The following is a 15,887-nucleotide window of genomic DNA, read 5'->3' on the forward strand; positions in this document are numbered from 1 at the left end:
AAGTGCTTGGGGGCAGAGTGGGAGGGTATTCCCTGAACTGAGCAAGTTCAAGGTGAACATGAGACTTGGAGCATGGACTTCATAGCTCATGAAGTCTCTTCATCACTTTTGATGCCTTCCTTGCCTGTTCACAAAGGTTGGCTGTTGGTATAGCTTGCCCCAGTTATAATGATTTGGGCCTTAACACACTCTGGCTTTTGAAAAATCCGCTTTGCTTTGCTGCTCCTTTTCTGGTTGGGTCATTCTAGTAATATGATTCTAATTCATAGCGTGACTATGGCAGTGTGGTTTGAGGCCCCACCCAGCGTAACTTCAAAGAGGGCTACTGTAAGCAGAATTTCCATTTCATACCTCAGCTGATCTCATGGCCAAAGCACCAAACATCTTTCCCAGCAGCTGACTTGTTCATGTTTCAAGGATGATGCCTTGCAAGGGAGTCCTTCTGGAATGATAAACTCCGGAAGGCTAGTTCTAAGAGAGAAAGGGATGTCAGAACTGTGAATATTTTGCCTTTATTGGGAGAAAGGGAGATTACAGTCCAGCAGATTGTCCAAGGACACCAATCCATCAACATGTTCCTTGCAGAAACTCAGGCTATGTACACAGAGAAGATTCGAATGCAGTGAGGTAGTTACTTCCCCTCTGTCACATTTTTAGATTGCTGTACACACCAGGGAAGGGACGCGGGTGACGCTGTGGGTTAAACCACAGAGCCTAGGGCTTGCCGATCAGAAGGTCGGCGGTTCGAATCCCCACAATGGGGTGAGCTCCTGTTGTTCGGTCCCTGCTCCTGCCAACCTAGCAGTTCGAAAGCACATCAAAGTGCAAGTAGATAAACCTTCTCCGGCGAGAAGGTAAATGGCGTTTCCATGTGCTGCTCTGGTTCACCAGAAGCGGCTTAGTCATGCTGGCCACATGACCTGGAAGCTGTACGCCGGCTCCCTCGGCCAATAAAGCGAGATGAGCGCCGCAACCCCAGAGTCGTCTGCAACTAGACCTAGTGGTCAGGGGTCCCTTTACCTTTACACACCAGGGAGCAAGTGGGGATGTTTTTACCCAATGCACATTGCCTGATTTGTTTCTGAATGCCTACAACTCCCCGCACTGTTGGTGGAGCACGTTCAATGGCTATCTGTACTGTACATACCTCAACTTAACAGTGGCTTATGTTTTCAAATTGGATGGAAGCTGGTTTGAGGGGAGAACGCATCAAACGACAGCATTTCTCAAGAAACTACAGGATAGGTATGGGATAGCTCAGGTAGAGCATGAGGCTTTTAACCTCAGGGTCGTGGGTTGGAGCCCCATGTTGGGCAAGGAGATCCCTGCCTTGCACAGGGTTGGACTAGATGACCCCCGGGATCCCTCCCAACTCTACACATGGATTATGTCGTATGTACTTTGCTTCAGACACTGGCCGTGGGAGGACACTGGAGCTGGAGCAAATGATAATTGGTACACAGCCTCATTTAAAATGAACGGGAGCCGAGGAAGCGCTTAATAATGGCCTCCAGTTTAGCAAGGATTTTAAGATACCCCCTTGCTTTCTCCTCAAAAGGTGGAAAGGGGTGCCTGACTGGTTTTGAAGTGTGTGTGTGTTTGTGTGTAAACGTTTTTAGATATTTGAATATCTAAGGGCCTGATGAAGTACTTTGTGACACATCCTGGTTTGTGGGGGAGGGGTTTTTTTTTTGAATGATTTATTCAAACTTTCTCAATGATTAATTCAAACTTCCTGCTTGTATTGAGAAACTCCTTTCAACGGGGAAGTTACATGAGTCATTGACTGACTTGGGGCCATCAACTGATTTAAAGAATTTCTAGGTGACTTATCAGTCAAAAGGAACTTGGTACCTGTAGGTTGCACAATGCCAAACCCTTGCTATTCAAGTTACCAGGAACCTCAGGTGGGCAGAGAGCTGCTGCGCTCATGCAGGCTTCTTGTGGGCACCTGGTTGGCCACTGTGGGAACAGGATGTGGGACTAGATGGGCCACTGTATGTAAAGGATATTTGCAACATGTTTTGTTGCAGCTGGGGCAGATGAAGGCGTCCGGTTGTGCTGCTGCAGATGCACGAAGGCATTTCTTGTCTCTGGGCTCTTACCTGCGGTCATCCCTACTCTGGTCACTGCTACGGATACAGGACCTGACTGCCTGTCTCCAGGCACTGTCTACAAGGAATTCTCACATTGATGTTGACAGCCTTCACACCACAACGCTTGCAGACATCTTTGTAAAGCAGAATTGGACTTGATACCTGAAGCCAGCTCTCTGTAGAGCATGTCCTTTAGTGTGTGTGTGTGTGTGTGTGTGTGTGTGTGTGTGTGTGTGTCTGCGTGCACACACACATACACATACAGTGGTACCTCAGGTTACAGACGCTTCAGGTTACAGATGCTTTAGGTTACAGAGTCCGCTAACCCAGAAATAGTACCTCGGGTTAAGAACTTTGCTTCAGGATGAGAACAGAAATCACGCGGCAGCAGTGGGAGGCCCCATTAGCTAAAGTGGTACCTCAGGTTAAGAACAGTTTCAGGTTAGGAACGGACCTCCAGAACGAATTAAGTTCTTAACCCGAGGTACCACTGTATATATATTCTGTTAAAAGACACAGGAAGAGCGTCCCACACAAGTGTGTCCATAAGGTGGCAAGCAAACCAATTAAATTTTGCCCTTTGCCATCCTGATATGTAAAGATTTAGTTGAGTGAAGCACTGGAGCGAAGCGTTCAGTTGTAGTAAATACTTTGCTATTCCTGCTAAGGTTTGGTGAAGAGCTCTAATTTTGGCACTCCGTGAACTGAATTGAACTGCAAGACATGCTGAAATCTATTCAGAAATCTCTTTCAGAGCCCCATACGAGGTCTACATTTCCTTTTGGCGACTTGGAGGAAAAGTGCGCCAAGGATGGGGAAATGTCACCTAGCTAGATGAAATTTTGTACAAAGTGTGTGCAGGGACTCCTAGCTAAACGTATATATGAGGAAAATGTTCCCACAGCAGAGGGTGTTTGAAAATCATTGATCGTGCCAGTCAAGATCATATGTTCAAGCACAGCATGTGTGAGCCAATATTTTCCCGAATGGAAGTAAGTTAAACTACATCGTATAGTTAGTAGACCCAGACCTCTACCTCCGTTTCAATAGCAGACTGCTGCCATGGAAGTTCAGGTACTAGGTAGGCGAAACATATTTTGAATTTTGTGTGCAGAAATATTTGTGTGTGTGTGTTTGTGCTTTTTCCAGCTGGATCATGCTTAACTGTCCTGGTGGTACTTATTTGTGTAGCCGGAAGATCTAATTTCACAACTGGGAGGGGCCAAGGCCGATTTCATTCTGTGTAATTCTAACATTATGCTCCTGTGTTGACCAACAGGCTCAAGCTATTAATGGAGTCGCTGTTCTCTCTCTCCCTCCCCACTGCTGCCTGCCTCCCTCCCTCCCCTCCCCTGACTTTGCATGCTCTCTTAGCCTGTTCTGACTTCACTGACTGCAAAGGGAGTGGTATTTCAACTGGGCTCTTTTATTGGACGTACTGAACGCTACCCATATAGGTTCCTCAGATGACTGATGTTCCTTCAGTGCGTTTGGCATAAACTTTTGCTACATTTTCCCTGCAGGTTTCGAAAGCAACCTTGAAATGACAGCAGTCAAAATTTCCGCTCCCAGCAAATTGGAATTTCTGTGCAGAGATTCCTAGGACTGTGGCAGAGGTCTGAACTTTGGTTCTGACACAAAATCAACTGTAAATATCTTGTGTACGAAGCATTTACAAGGAGGTATATACTGAAGGCTTGTGCAGTTTCTTTCTTCCTATTTTAAAAAGAGAGATACCAAGAACAGCTGGAAGAGCTTCTGACGGAATTAGGTAGCTTTAAGAGAAGCGTAAATGAACACGCTTGAGCGTGTGGAACCATAATAAAAAAGGACACTAAATGAGGATATCCAAGAGGATTTTTTAAAATAAAAAAAGCAGCAACATTTTGAATTATCAATAACCCTCACTTTAATTTGTATGTCATTTTAGGACATCTTAATTTTAGACCCTAGAAAAGCCAATAAGTAGAATTAGATTTTCTTGTTATTGGAAATACATTTGCCATATACTGACATTTGTGATAGCTCCAATGTCATGTCAATATCTGCAATTCAAGGTACAACACTAAGTGTGCTTACCTGGGAGTAAGTCCCGTTGACCTCAGCAGGACTTACTTCTGAGTAGACATACATAGGATTGCACTCGGGTTCTTCCTTTTTTTAAAATCAGCTGTTACAAGAACAGGTTGATCTAACAGATTAAATGTTCACTTTTTTTTTAGTTGTTATGAATGTTTTAAATAAAAATATATAAAGTATTCCCAGCGAGCAAATTTTCAGACTACTCGCTTTCTGTATTTAAAATTAATAGCAGTGCATTTCTCACTAAGTATGAAATATACTTTTCTGAAAGCCTTTGACATCTTGACATCTTCAAGACTGAACTAGAGCTGTAATTTTTTACCTGGCTGGCATCCACCTGTCTCAGGAGACAATGGAAGGGTTGTGCCTTCAGGGGTGAAGTCAAACTGTTGGGGAGTTAAAGGGCCCCACTGTAAGAAATGTGTATTTTCAATGTGGACTTAAAAAGATTATGAAGAGCTCTGCTTCACACAAAAGACCTACCGACCTGGACAGATACTTATGGAAGACCCACTGGCAGGATATGGGGAGATAAAAAAACAACAGATCACTTTCTAGATTTATATGAAGAGTTCTGCCAGTATAGCTTCACTGGATGCAGCAGCATTATTATTATTATTATTATTTATTATTATTATTTTGTACCTGTTCCTTCTTCAAGCAGAAAAAAGAAAAGTGTTTCTCAATGGCTGTCAGCGAATAATTGTCCATTTAAACCTGGCATAAGAAGGCCTTTCCTCTATTGCACAGTTGATTTGCATTAAAAAGCATTTAAAAATATATAAATCTGTCGGCTGTGATGAGACTCTGTAGCCGAAAGGTGGCAGTACCCCATCTGTTTAGCTCCTTTTACTCCTTTGGAGAGAAGCAGCTTAATTTCTGCTCGCATCTGGCTTGGACACACTGATTAACAATTCAAATCCTTCACACTATGAGGGCGAAATTCACGACTGCCTGTTTGCGTGGTTGTCAACCCACAAGTTTCAAACACATATTTTTAGGACATCCAAAGCTACTATTATTAAAAGAGTGCATTAAAGTGGCTTTTAGGGCAGTTGCCCTCACGAGGTGGCATACGAATAAATTTCACGATAAGCGATTGTGGACAATATTAAGGTCCCATCAATCCACACTGCAGCTCTGAAAACGAGCACAACAATGAATAAAAAGCGGATTGAAATAATAAGACATAACAACTAGTAGAACGTGGATCGAAATAGTGGGTTCCTGTGCAACTGCTCTCTCCCTCCTTCCCCAGAATGTTTGGCCTCAAAATCCTTCATGGTTTTTAAGCAGACAACCTTTTGCTATCCAGACAATATAAATAGATTTTGTGCAGTAATCAAGGGAGCAATACATGTGCAGAAGATTTCTGTACAGACCAGAAATTCCTCACCATCTGTTCCAGCTGTTGTTCAGCTGAATTTATAGCAAGCGACTACTTTGCTGCTTCAAAAGAATTGCATGTGTATGCAGATGCATCAGATCACATAGCATGTCCATGGCTATAGCCTGCACCAAAAAAATCACCCATCTACTGTTTCGTGGGGCCGCAATGGCACAAAAACATGGTTACAAAGCACAGATCCACATGGATTCCCAGGGTTTTTGCATTGGGTCACCCCAAACTCACCGTCAAATCACTTGCCTGTGGCCACAGCATGAACCACAAAAATCATACATCCACTGTTTCGTTCAGAATATTTTTTTTTCTTGTTTTCCTTCTCTAAAAACTAGGTGCGTCTTATGGTCAGGTGTGTCTTATGGAGCAAAAAATACGGTAATACTAAGCTGTGGTTTGTTAGAGTTGTCCCACAAACAGGTGAAACAAATCATGGTTTAATTTCTCCAAAGTTTGGTTTTTATTGGACAGGTGAACCCACCTGCCTACAGAACCTCTGTCTTGTTGGGATTCAGTCTCAGTTAACTAGCCCCAGACCATGACAGCCTCCAGACTCAAATAACCCATTGACTCGCTGAAATACAGCTGGGTATCACAAGCACACAGCCCCGCAAAATCTCCTGATGAGCTCGTCCAGTGGCTTCACGAAGATGTTAATGCCATGATGCGTGCGCTCGTGGGATCCCACAGCACAAATGCCATGGGGCTGAGGAGAAGTCAGAATGCTGCCTTCTGGAATTGGCCCTGTAGGTATGGAGCGGGAACACAGCAAACACAATCGGAGGAACCTCCCAAAACAGTGGAAATCATGTACGAAAAGATCTTTCAAACAGCAAGAACTTTGATAATAAACCAAGGCTGATAGTATCAGCCGCCGCCAAGAGAACAAGGAGAATCCACAGGGACATGCTACCCTTCCCCTCTCCTGACTGAGGTCACCCATCAGAGTGACCAAGGCTGTTTGAGCGCTGGTGCCTGAAACAAGATTAGATACACTACTTTCTCCAGACATGCCTGGAGATGTCCTGCCACCACTGTCTTCAGCATCTTGTCCCTTTTCCCAGAGCGCAGCTTTGAGAAGACCCCGAGGAGATGGGGCCTAAATTACCTGCAAACTTGAAATGGCAGCTGGCAAATACCATTGTCCTCTATTGCTCCTTTTTTGCCATTCATTTAGCCATTGTGGAGTGCAGTGTGGGACCAGATTTGGCCTCTTGAGTTCAAGATTCTGATCCCTAGTGTACCGCAATACAGTGGTACCTCGGGTTAAGTACTTAATTCGTTCCAGAGGTCCTTTCTGAACCTGAAACTGTTCTTAACCTGAAGCACCACTTTAGCTAATGGGGCCTCCCGCTGCCGCCGCGCCACCGGAGCACAATTTCTGTTCTTATACTGAAGCAAAGTTCTTAACCCGAGGTACTATTTCTGGGTTAGCGGAGTCTGTAACCTGAAGCATCTGTAACCTGAGGTACCACTGTATGCAAAGCAGTCCTGCTGTCCGTGGGTTTGAGAAGTATGCAGCACAATCCTACTCGCATCTACTCGGAAGTAAATCCCATTAAGTGGGAATAAAGCTGGCCTGGATTCAGCTGGACAGATGCGATAGCGGAATCCGGCATGCGTCCCACTACTGCAGTTGGACTTTCTCCACTTCTCCTTGCACCTCTGCAAATTGTCTTGGGGGTGGGTGGGAGTACCCCCAGAACAGTATGCAGCGGGAGGCGAGGGGAGATTGTTTGGGCTTGTGCTGACGGAACAAGCATAATAGAGCAACATTGAATTCCTCTCTTGGTGTTTTAGCCAAGCCCCACTTACTACAGCCCAAAGACTGATATCGATGCACAAGAAAGATGAGTCAATGGTCCCCTTTAGTCAGTAGATTGAAGATATGATAGCGTTTGCAATTTATGAATGGATTGCTTACAGATGTGGGCTTTGTATGGCAGTTACAATGATATTTGAAATGTGTTTATACAAAACTTAGTAAAGGTAAAGGGACCCCTGACCATTAGGTCCAGTCGTGGCCGACTTGGGCTTTGCGGCGCTCATCTCGCTTTATTGGCCAAGGGAGCCGGCATACAGCTTCCAGGTCATGTGGCCAGCATGACTAAGCCACTTCTGGCAAACCAGAGCAGCACACAGAAACGCTGTTTACCTTTCCGCCGGAGCGGTACCTATTTATCTACTTGCACTTTGACGTGCTTTCGAACTGCTAAGTTGGCAGGAGCAGGGACCGAACAAAGGGAGCTCACCCCGTCACGGGGATTCGAACCTCCGACCTTCTGATCGGCAAGTCCTAGGCTCTGTGGTTTAATTCACAGTGCCACCCGCGTCCCTATACAAAACTTAGTAGGTTGTAAATAACCACCTATTGTTAGTAACACTTTTATATACCTATGCACTAGATAAGCATATATTAAATTGTGGTTGTTTGCCTATACAGTCATACCTCGGGTTACAGGTGCTTCAGATTGCGTTTTTTTGGGTTATGGACCCGCCGAAACCCGTATGTACCGGAACAGGTTACTTCCGGGTTTTGGCAGTCACATATGTGCAAAGCGCCGAATTGCAACCCGTGAATGCGCAGACGTGGCACTGCAGATTGTGAACACTGCAGGTTGCGAACATGCCTCCCACATGGATCACGTTTGCAACCCGAGCGTCCACTGTATAGTGATATATTATAACTTTCCGTTTCATTTCCTTTTTGTGCACTTTTCATTTTTGCTTTATTCTGTGCAACTTTCAATAACTTTCAATAACTTTGAAAGTAACTTTCAAGCAATACACCAAAATCTCCCCCCTCCCTGCCTTGGCGCAAAATCTAGAGAATGTTTATTAGGGCTTAAATAAACACCAATATACTGGTATGGTATTGTATTAGGGAGCAATTTTAACCATGTTCCCCACAAACCTGGTAGCGCTTTGTGGCGGTCTGCCCTGCCACATACAGTAGGTGGGACAGAAAATGACCAGGGATGGGGGGGGGGGCAGGCAGATCTCTGCATCATCCTGTAGCTGCCATTATAATCAGGCCCAGATTGGGTCTGATCCCGTCACATCATGGCAGTGGGGCCAGCTTTCAATCCAATGGATTCTGGGCTGCCTCATCCCTGCTCTGGGGAAGCTCCATATTTTTTTTATTTTTTTTGGGGGGGGGGGTTTGGTCCTCACCAGTGGCACTTCCACTTGCCCACAGATTCAGCGTGTGGAGGGAGACACTCCCATCCAGTCGATCAACAACTCCCGCCCAGCGCAATGATGGTTCATTTATTATTATGATTTATTGTATTGTATCCTACCCTTTCCCCAGCTAAGGAGCTCAGCAGGTGGCGTCCCCCTCCCACGTAATCCCACGACAATCCTGTGAGGTAGGCTGGGCTGAGGGGCAATGACCTGCCTAAAGGTCACCTGGTGGCCGAGTGGGGATTTGAACCCAAGTCCTAGCCCAGCACTTTAACCATCACCCCACACTGGCCATCTCTGGGTTGCTCTGCCCATCTGCTAGCCTAACATCAATTAAATTCACCACCAACAACAACAACCATTTATTTATTTGTATCCCGCACATCTCAATGAGTTGCCCCAGCCACTCTGGGCAGCTTCCAAACATAGTACAGTGGTACCTCGGGTTAAGTACTTAATTCGTTCCGGAGGTCCGTTCTTAACCTGAAACTGTTCTTAACCTGAAGCACCACTTTAGCTAATGGGGCCTCCTGCTGCCGCTGCTTCGCTGCTGCACGATTTCTGTTCTTATCCTGAAGCAAAGTTCTTAACCCAAGCTACTATTTCTGGGTTACCGGAGTCTGTAACCTGAAGCGTATGTAACCTGAAGCGTATGTAACCCGAGGTACCACTGTAAAACCTTAAACCCTAAAAAGCTTCCCTATACAGGACTGCCTTCAGATGTCTCCTAATATATAATTGCTCATCTCCTTGACATCCTTCCACAGGGAGGGCGCCACTACCGAGAAGGCCCTCTGCCTGGTTCCCTGTAGCTTCACTTCTTGCAGTGTGGGAACTGCCAGAAGGCCGTCGGTGCTGGACCTCGGTGTCCTAGTAAAATCTCTATGCCTGACACATGAAGCATTCTTTCTTTCTATGCACACATGCTTGGAGGAGAACGGGAAGTGTCTCTTCTGGGAAACCTTTTAAGCCAGTTGTTGTTTTTAAAAGGGAGGGGGGGGGAAATAAATCAATGAATGGAATTGAATAACTGTTGCAGCCTCATTAACGTTTTTATTTGTGATAAGGGGATGGAGGGAATCGACAAGATACGCGTGCTTGAGAGGGAGGGAACTGGAGAAGAACGATAGGTGGGTGACCGTCCGAGATATGCAAATGAGCCTGGCTCTCTGACTTGCTGGAGCTTGCTGGTCCCTGGATAATCCTCAGATGTCAGATTTCCGTAAGGCTAACATGTGACACGCAGCTTTGCCTCGCAGTGAAGAAGTGTGCTTTGCTGGTATTAAGGGGGCTGGCAGGAGAATCGGCCCCGTCTGTGGGTTTGCACGCATCTGCTGCCGCCTTTTGCTAGACGATGCGCGCCTCTCTGTGGACAGCTACCTTGCGTGGGGGTTCTTTTAAACGTGAATGCTTCCGCCAGCGGCTCTAGCCCCTCTTCCTCTTCGCGGCATCTCTTTAATTAAAAAGAAAAGGAAGGAGAAGACAAAAGCCTTCTAGTTGCAAGCACCCTTCTCCTCCTCTCCCACCTGCCCCGTCTTGCGATGCCCCGTCGAGATTAGGAGCTGAGCGTCGTGGGACCCGTGGGGGGGGAGCTCCATGAAGGAGTGGCGACCCCAGAGTGAAAAGCGACCCTGCTCTCTTGTAACATGAACAATAGCCTGCAAGTGAATCTGCCCAGGAGCTGGGCCACTTCGAGCGGCTCCCTCCAGGAGAAGTCTGAACACTCTTTCTTCCTTTTCTACTACTACAGGATGGAGGATGAGGCGGTCTTGGACAGAGGGGCTTCTTTCCTGAAGCATGTGTGCGACGACGAGGAGGTGGAAGGTAAGGAACTGTCCTTCGTTTCTTTGTGTCTTGGTTTCGTGAACGGATCAAAGGTTGCCCCTTTCATGATCCAGAGGCATTGTGGGTTGGGGAAATCTCCTTACTGGCTGAACTGCACTTGGGAATGAATGGGGAGCGTTCATTAATAATGGAGAGTTTTGTTTTGAGAATGTCTATGGGGTGTTTCTGAGTGCCACGGTTTTTCCACGCTTCCGAGTTAATGCATACTTGGTTCTCATGCAGTTTTGGCTTTTGATGTGTGGAATACTTATCGGTGCTTAGCGAATCGCTGCTCCGCAAAGGATAATGCAGACGGCAAGGCGTTTAGCGAGCCTGATGCTAAACGAGGCCGGCAGAGCTGGCTCTGAAAGGGAGGCCTTGGAGGGGCAGAGGCGGGGCCCTCTCTAAGAGGATCACTTCTTTCCTTTCCTGAGGGATTCTTTCAGATCAGGGCACGACTTTTCATGACGGAAGGCTTTCTCTCCAGTCCCCTCCCACTTAAAACTTCACCGAGCAGAGCGGCAGAGAAGTTTTCCCTTTTGCCTTTCCACAAAGGCGGAAAGGAAGCATACCTGTCAATTTGCAAAACGTTTCTTAGTGCCACGCATTGGTAGATTTTTCGCATGACTCTTGAAAGCTCCTGGAGAGAGGGGTAGCGTTTTCAGATTCCATGGGCCAGCTTTTAACTTTGGATTTGCATGGAAGCCAGTCCATTGAGTTCGTGCGGGCTTGTGGACACATGAAGTTCCTGCAGGGAAAAATTAGTAATCCCCCCCCCCAAAAAAAAAACTTCTGGGAAGGCTCAGTTGCTGAAAATATTCCTGTTGTGAGTTCATTTGCTTTTTAACAAACAAAAAACTTAAAACTGATTTCATTATCTGTTTCTCATGGGTTTAAAAGCCCAGAGTCAATTCCAAACTAACTCTGGTGAGCAGTCAGAGTTTGGGGAACATCTCTAGTAACACCATTTAGAAAATAAATTCATTTATTTATTTATTCATTATCTTTTCTGTTGTGGATACTCATACCAATTGCCTTTACTTCAGAAATTTTATTTATTTATTTTTTTGAAAAAGCTTTCATGCTTAGAATGACTTGTTTTGCCAAATGGGTTGACAGAACGAGGGATATACTGCGAGTGACATTTTCCTGCGCTGGCAAAACATGCACGCTGAAATATGAGATTTGACAGTATTATGATAACATTTGCACCCCGTCCTTCCTCTAAGGAATGCAGGCTGCTGTTCATGGGATTGCCTCGTTTTATTATGATAGCAACTTTGAGAGACAGCTTAAGGCTAGATTGGGCAGCCTTCCTGAAGGCACCAGAAGAGTGAGGCCTTGTAATTACAGACAAAGTGGGTGGGGTCCCTTGCAAGACCCTGTCCTTAGGTTGACCCCAAGGTGAGTCCCCTCCAGCAACTCCACTTTTCATAGATGCTGCCTCCTGCAACATACTCACTTGGCAGAGAGCAGTAGGACTTTCCTTTATGTATCACTGAATCACAGAGCTGGAAGGGACCCTGAGGGCCACCTACTGCAACCCCCTGCAATGTAGGAATCTCAGGTAAAGCATCCATGCCAGATGGCCACCTAACCTCTGCTTAAAAACCTCCAAGGAAGGAGAGTCCACCATCAAACAGCTATTTCTGTCAGAAAGTTCTTCCTGATGTTTAGTTGAAATCTCCTTTTTTGTGTGTAACTTGAATCAATTGGTTTGGGTCTTACCCTCCAGAGCAGGAGAAAACAAACTTGCTTCACCCTCCATGTGACAGCCCTTGCGATATTTGAAGATGTTATTGTATCTCCTCTGAACCTCCTCTTTTCCAGGCTAAACAGACTCCATCATCCCTAACTAATCACCAAATGAGTCCAGAACATCTGGGAAGTCAGTTTCCCCATAACCCTGTTAAAAGGGCATAGGATGTCAATCAAATAAACCACAGGCTGGTTTTCCTTAAGTGCCACCAAAGCAGCGTTTATAAAACCCACTGGAAGGCAAACCTCAGTTTTGGGGCTCCTCTTCAGTCTTTTAATTCAGGTGTGGGGAACTGGACCCTACTGTATCCTTATTTCCACACACACCTTTTGGCCAAATTTGACAGGTGGGCGGACTCACCCACATGCTGACAATCAGCTGATCATTGGTGGTTGGGAAACCTTATGTGCCACATCTACAAAGTGTTGCTGATGTTTGGGGAAGTCCTATGTGTAGCACTTCAAGGGCACTGACTGTCAGCTGATTGTTGCTGTTCACCTACCAGGCTTATGGTAGTGAGAAGTTCCTACCAAAGTGAACACCTGCGCACTGCTTTTCCTCACAGGGGCTGCTACTTCTTGAGGAACTGTACCTTCTTGGTTGCCCGGAAGATGCTGTTTCTCTGGTCCTTTCACCTATGTGCCGATATTTTGGAAACTTGAATATCCTCCTTCATTCAGCCACTGTATTCTGCTCTGGTCAGCCACTGTATTCTGCTCTGGTCAGACCTCACCTGGAGTACTGTGTCCAGTTCTGGGCACCACAGTTCAAGAAGGACACTGACAAACTGTAACGTGTCCAGAGGAGGGCAACCAAAATGGTCAAAGGCCTGGAAACGATGCCTTATGAGGAACGGCTAAGGGAGCTGGGCATGTTTAGCCTGGAGAAGAGGAGGTTAAGGGGTGATATGATAGCCATGTTCAAATATATAAAAGGATGTCACATAGAGGAGGGAGAAAGGTTGTTTTCTGCTGCTCCAGAGAAGCGGACACGGAGCAATGGATCCAAACTACAAGAAAGAAGATTCCACCTAAACATTAGGAAGAACTTCCTGACAGTAAGAGCTGTTTGACAGTGGAATTTGCTGCCAAGGAGTGTGTTGGAGTCTCCTTCTTTGGAGGTCTTTAAGCAGAGGCTTGACAACCATATGTCAGGAGTGCTCTGATGGTGTTTCCTGCTTGGCAGGGGGTTGGACTCGATGGCCCTTGTGGTCTCTTCCAACTCTATGATTCTATGATAATAAGAATTTCATTATTTATATCCCCCCCCATCTGACTGGGTTGCCCCATCCACTCTGGGCAGCTTCCAACGTGTATAAAAACATAATAAAACATGACACGTTAAAAGACTTCCCTATACAGGGCTGCCTTCAGATGTCTTCAGAAAGTCATGTAATTGGTTATTTCCTTGTCATCTGATGGGAGGGTGTTCCATAAGGAGGGTGCCACTACCGAGGAGGCCCTCTGCCTGGTTCCCTTTAGCTTTACTTCTTGCAGTGATGGAACCAGCAGAAGACCCTTGGAGGAGGACCTCAGTGTCAGGGTTTATTTTATTTTATTTTATTTATACCCCGTCCTCCCCTGCCAAGACTGGGCTCAGGGTGGCTATCATCAGATATAAAAACAATTAATTAAAATACAACTTAAAAACAAGATTAAAATGCAGCCTCATTTCAGTGGAAACCCAGATCAAAAACTGTTTGGGGGGAGAAAACATCAAATCTTCACCAAGGCCAACTATCCAGACTGGTCGTACGTGGGCCAGAAAAAAAGCCAGGGAAGTCCCCAAATAGGGGTTCTATCACAGAAGGAATAGGAAAGAGGGGGAGGGGATCAGGCTGGTTCCAAGCCAAAGGCCAGGCGGAACAACTCTTACAGGCCCTGCGGAAAGAAACCAGATCCCGCAGGGCCCTGGTCTCATGAGACAGAGCGTTCCACCAGGCCGGAGCCAGTGTTGAAAAGGCCCTGGCCCTGGTTGAGGCTAATCTGACTTCCTTAGGGCCCGGGACCTCTAGAGTGTTGCTATTTATGGACCTTAAGGTCCTCCACGGGGCATACCAGGAGAGGGTCCTAGGCCGCAAAGGGCTTTAAAGGTCAAAACCAGCACCTTAAACCTGACCCTGTAGTCCACGTTGAATGATGGTGATGGAGACACTCCTTCGGGTTTACAGGGCGGAGGCTGTCTAGGGCTTTAAAGGTCAGCAACAACACTTTGAAATGTGCTTGGAAATATCCTTCCTTAGAAACACTTTCCTCTGGAGCCCACCTTGTTGATAGCTTGTTCCTTTCTGAACTTGAATGCCCCACTGTTGGCTCCTGCCTTCCGAAGGGGTTTTAGTCCTAGTCCTCACGTATGGTCCCTTCTGAATTAGAGTAAAAGTGTTCAGAGAGGTTCCTGGCCTGGTTCTTAACAGAGAGTCTCATGGCAGGAGCAAGTGTACCCCTCCTTGGCTTCTTGGTACATTCCTTCCTTGAGAGGCCAAATAGTCTTAAATCCTGAACTTGGTGGAGCTTCAGATGTGTTTTACAAGATAAAACATTTTTTGCCCTAAGAAATGGAAAGCATTTCAGAGCTCCACCTTTATCCTTTCGAGATAAGCCCTTTGGCTCAGCAAACGTGAATTCCTGTGAAAGTTGTGGCAGCCTCTATGACTTCATAGGGGAGTGGAGAAATCGAGATTTCTCATCTGACAGCTCAATTACTGGAATTTTAAAGGAAGCAGGAAGAGGGTCCCGGAGGGCTTGTCCATTCATATATTTTTTTGTACCTGTAATAGACAGATGTTCAGCAGTTGCTCAGATCTTCTGTCTGGAGGGTTAATTAGAACACTCTGCAGGATGGAAAATGGATTAACACGACTCCCATTAACGCAGATGGAAGTTAGCCACAAATTATGAGCAATTTTTGTGTGTATAGTGCATTCATCAGACTGAGTGCTTTAGAGATAAGTTTATCTTACTTGCCTTCTCAGCAACTGCAGGGGATTATTGTTTCTCTGTGGCTCCAATTCACGATGTTGAATGCAATATTGGAGTTGGGGCTGCCTCCATCTTTTTCTGGTGTTGTAATTAGGGGCTTGATTCTAGGCCAAATCCTGTCTCTGGAGGACAAGAGAACTGTGTGAAACTAAGTGACAACAGGCAAGCCTGGGGTGGAATGGGAGAAAGGACCATTTGACCTCCACCTCTTATTTTCATTCACAAAATAGCCATCATAGTTGCTGACCAGGAACATGCTGTCTGGACCTGAAACGTTGCATTTAGAAAGCCGGTAGCAAGCTTTTCTTCATGGAAACGACTTTCCTTTTAAAAATCCAAACTCCTGTCCTACTGTCTACATTTCCTGTTTTTATTTTAAACATTTAGGGATTCTAGAGTTCCAGTATCACAGGTTAAGTAAGACTGCTGTTGCAAAACCTTTAGGTACAGGCAATAATCATGACATGTCAGGAACAAAAAATGATAAGTCCAACATTAGACAATACGCACCATCGTTTCAGACAGAAACAATACCCCCCACAGTTTAACAAGCTATAGAT

At 45.8% G+C, this 15,887-nt stretch overlaps 2 protein-coding genes across 9 annotated transcripts in view; one reads left to right on the forward strand and one right to left on the reverse strand.

The window, feature by feature from the left end:
- The window catches only part of SLC4A4 (solute carrier family 4 member 4), a 193,103-nt gene that overhangs the window by 31,202 nt on the left and 146,014 nt on the right, over window positions 1–15,887 (forward strand). For 3 of the 7 annotated variants that reach the window (XM_081206954.1, XM_081206953.1, XM_081206956.1), the window contains exon 1: window positions 9,772–10,590. In XM_081206954.1, coding sequence (XP_081063080.1) covers window positions 10,413–10,590 — 178 coding nt within the window. In that variant the 5' untranslated portion in view covers window positions 9,772–10,412. Of the gene's footprint in view, window positions 1–9,768; window positions 10,591–15,887 lie in introns of those variants that run through there. The other 4 variants (XM_081206955.1, XM_081206957.1, XM_081206952.1 and 1 more) reach the window with 3 other exon arrangements.
- The window catches only part of LOC308594367 (uncharacterized protein), a 72,244-nt gene continuing 61,528 nt past the window's right edge, over window positions 5,172–15,887 (reverse strand). Inside the window, exon 5 of one of the 2 annotated variants that reach the window (XM_081207496.1) lies at window positions 5,172–5,318. In XM_081207496.1, coding sequence (XP_081063622.1) covers window positions 5,290–5,318 — 29 coding nt within the window. In that variant the 3' untranslated portion in view covers window positions 5,172–5,289. Of the gene's footprint in view, window positions 5,319–13,953; window positions 15,450–15,887 lie in introns of those variants that run through there. The other variant, XR_014011388.1, reaches the window with a different exon arrangement.

The sequence above is a fragment of the Podarcis bocagei genome, assembly GCF_964188305.1.
Source record: "Podarcis bocagei genome assembly, chromosome: 9".
Classification (NCBI taxonomy): Eukaryota; Metazoa; Chordata; class Lepidosauria; order Squamata; family Lacertidae; genus Podarcis; species Podarcis bocagei.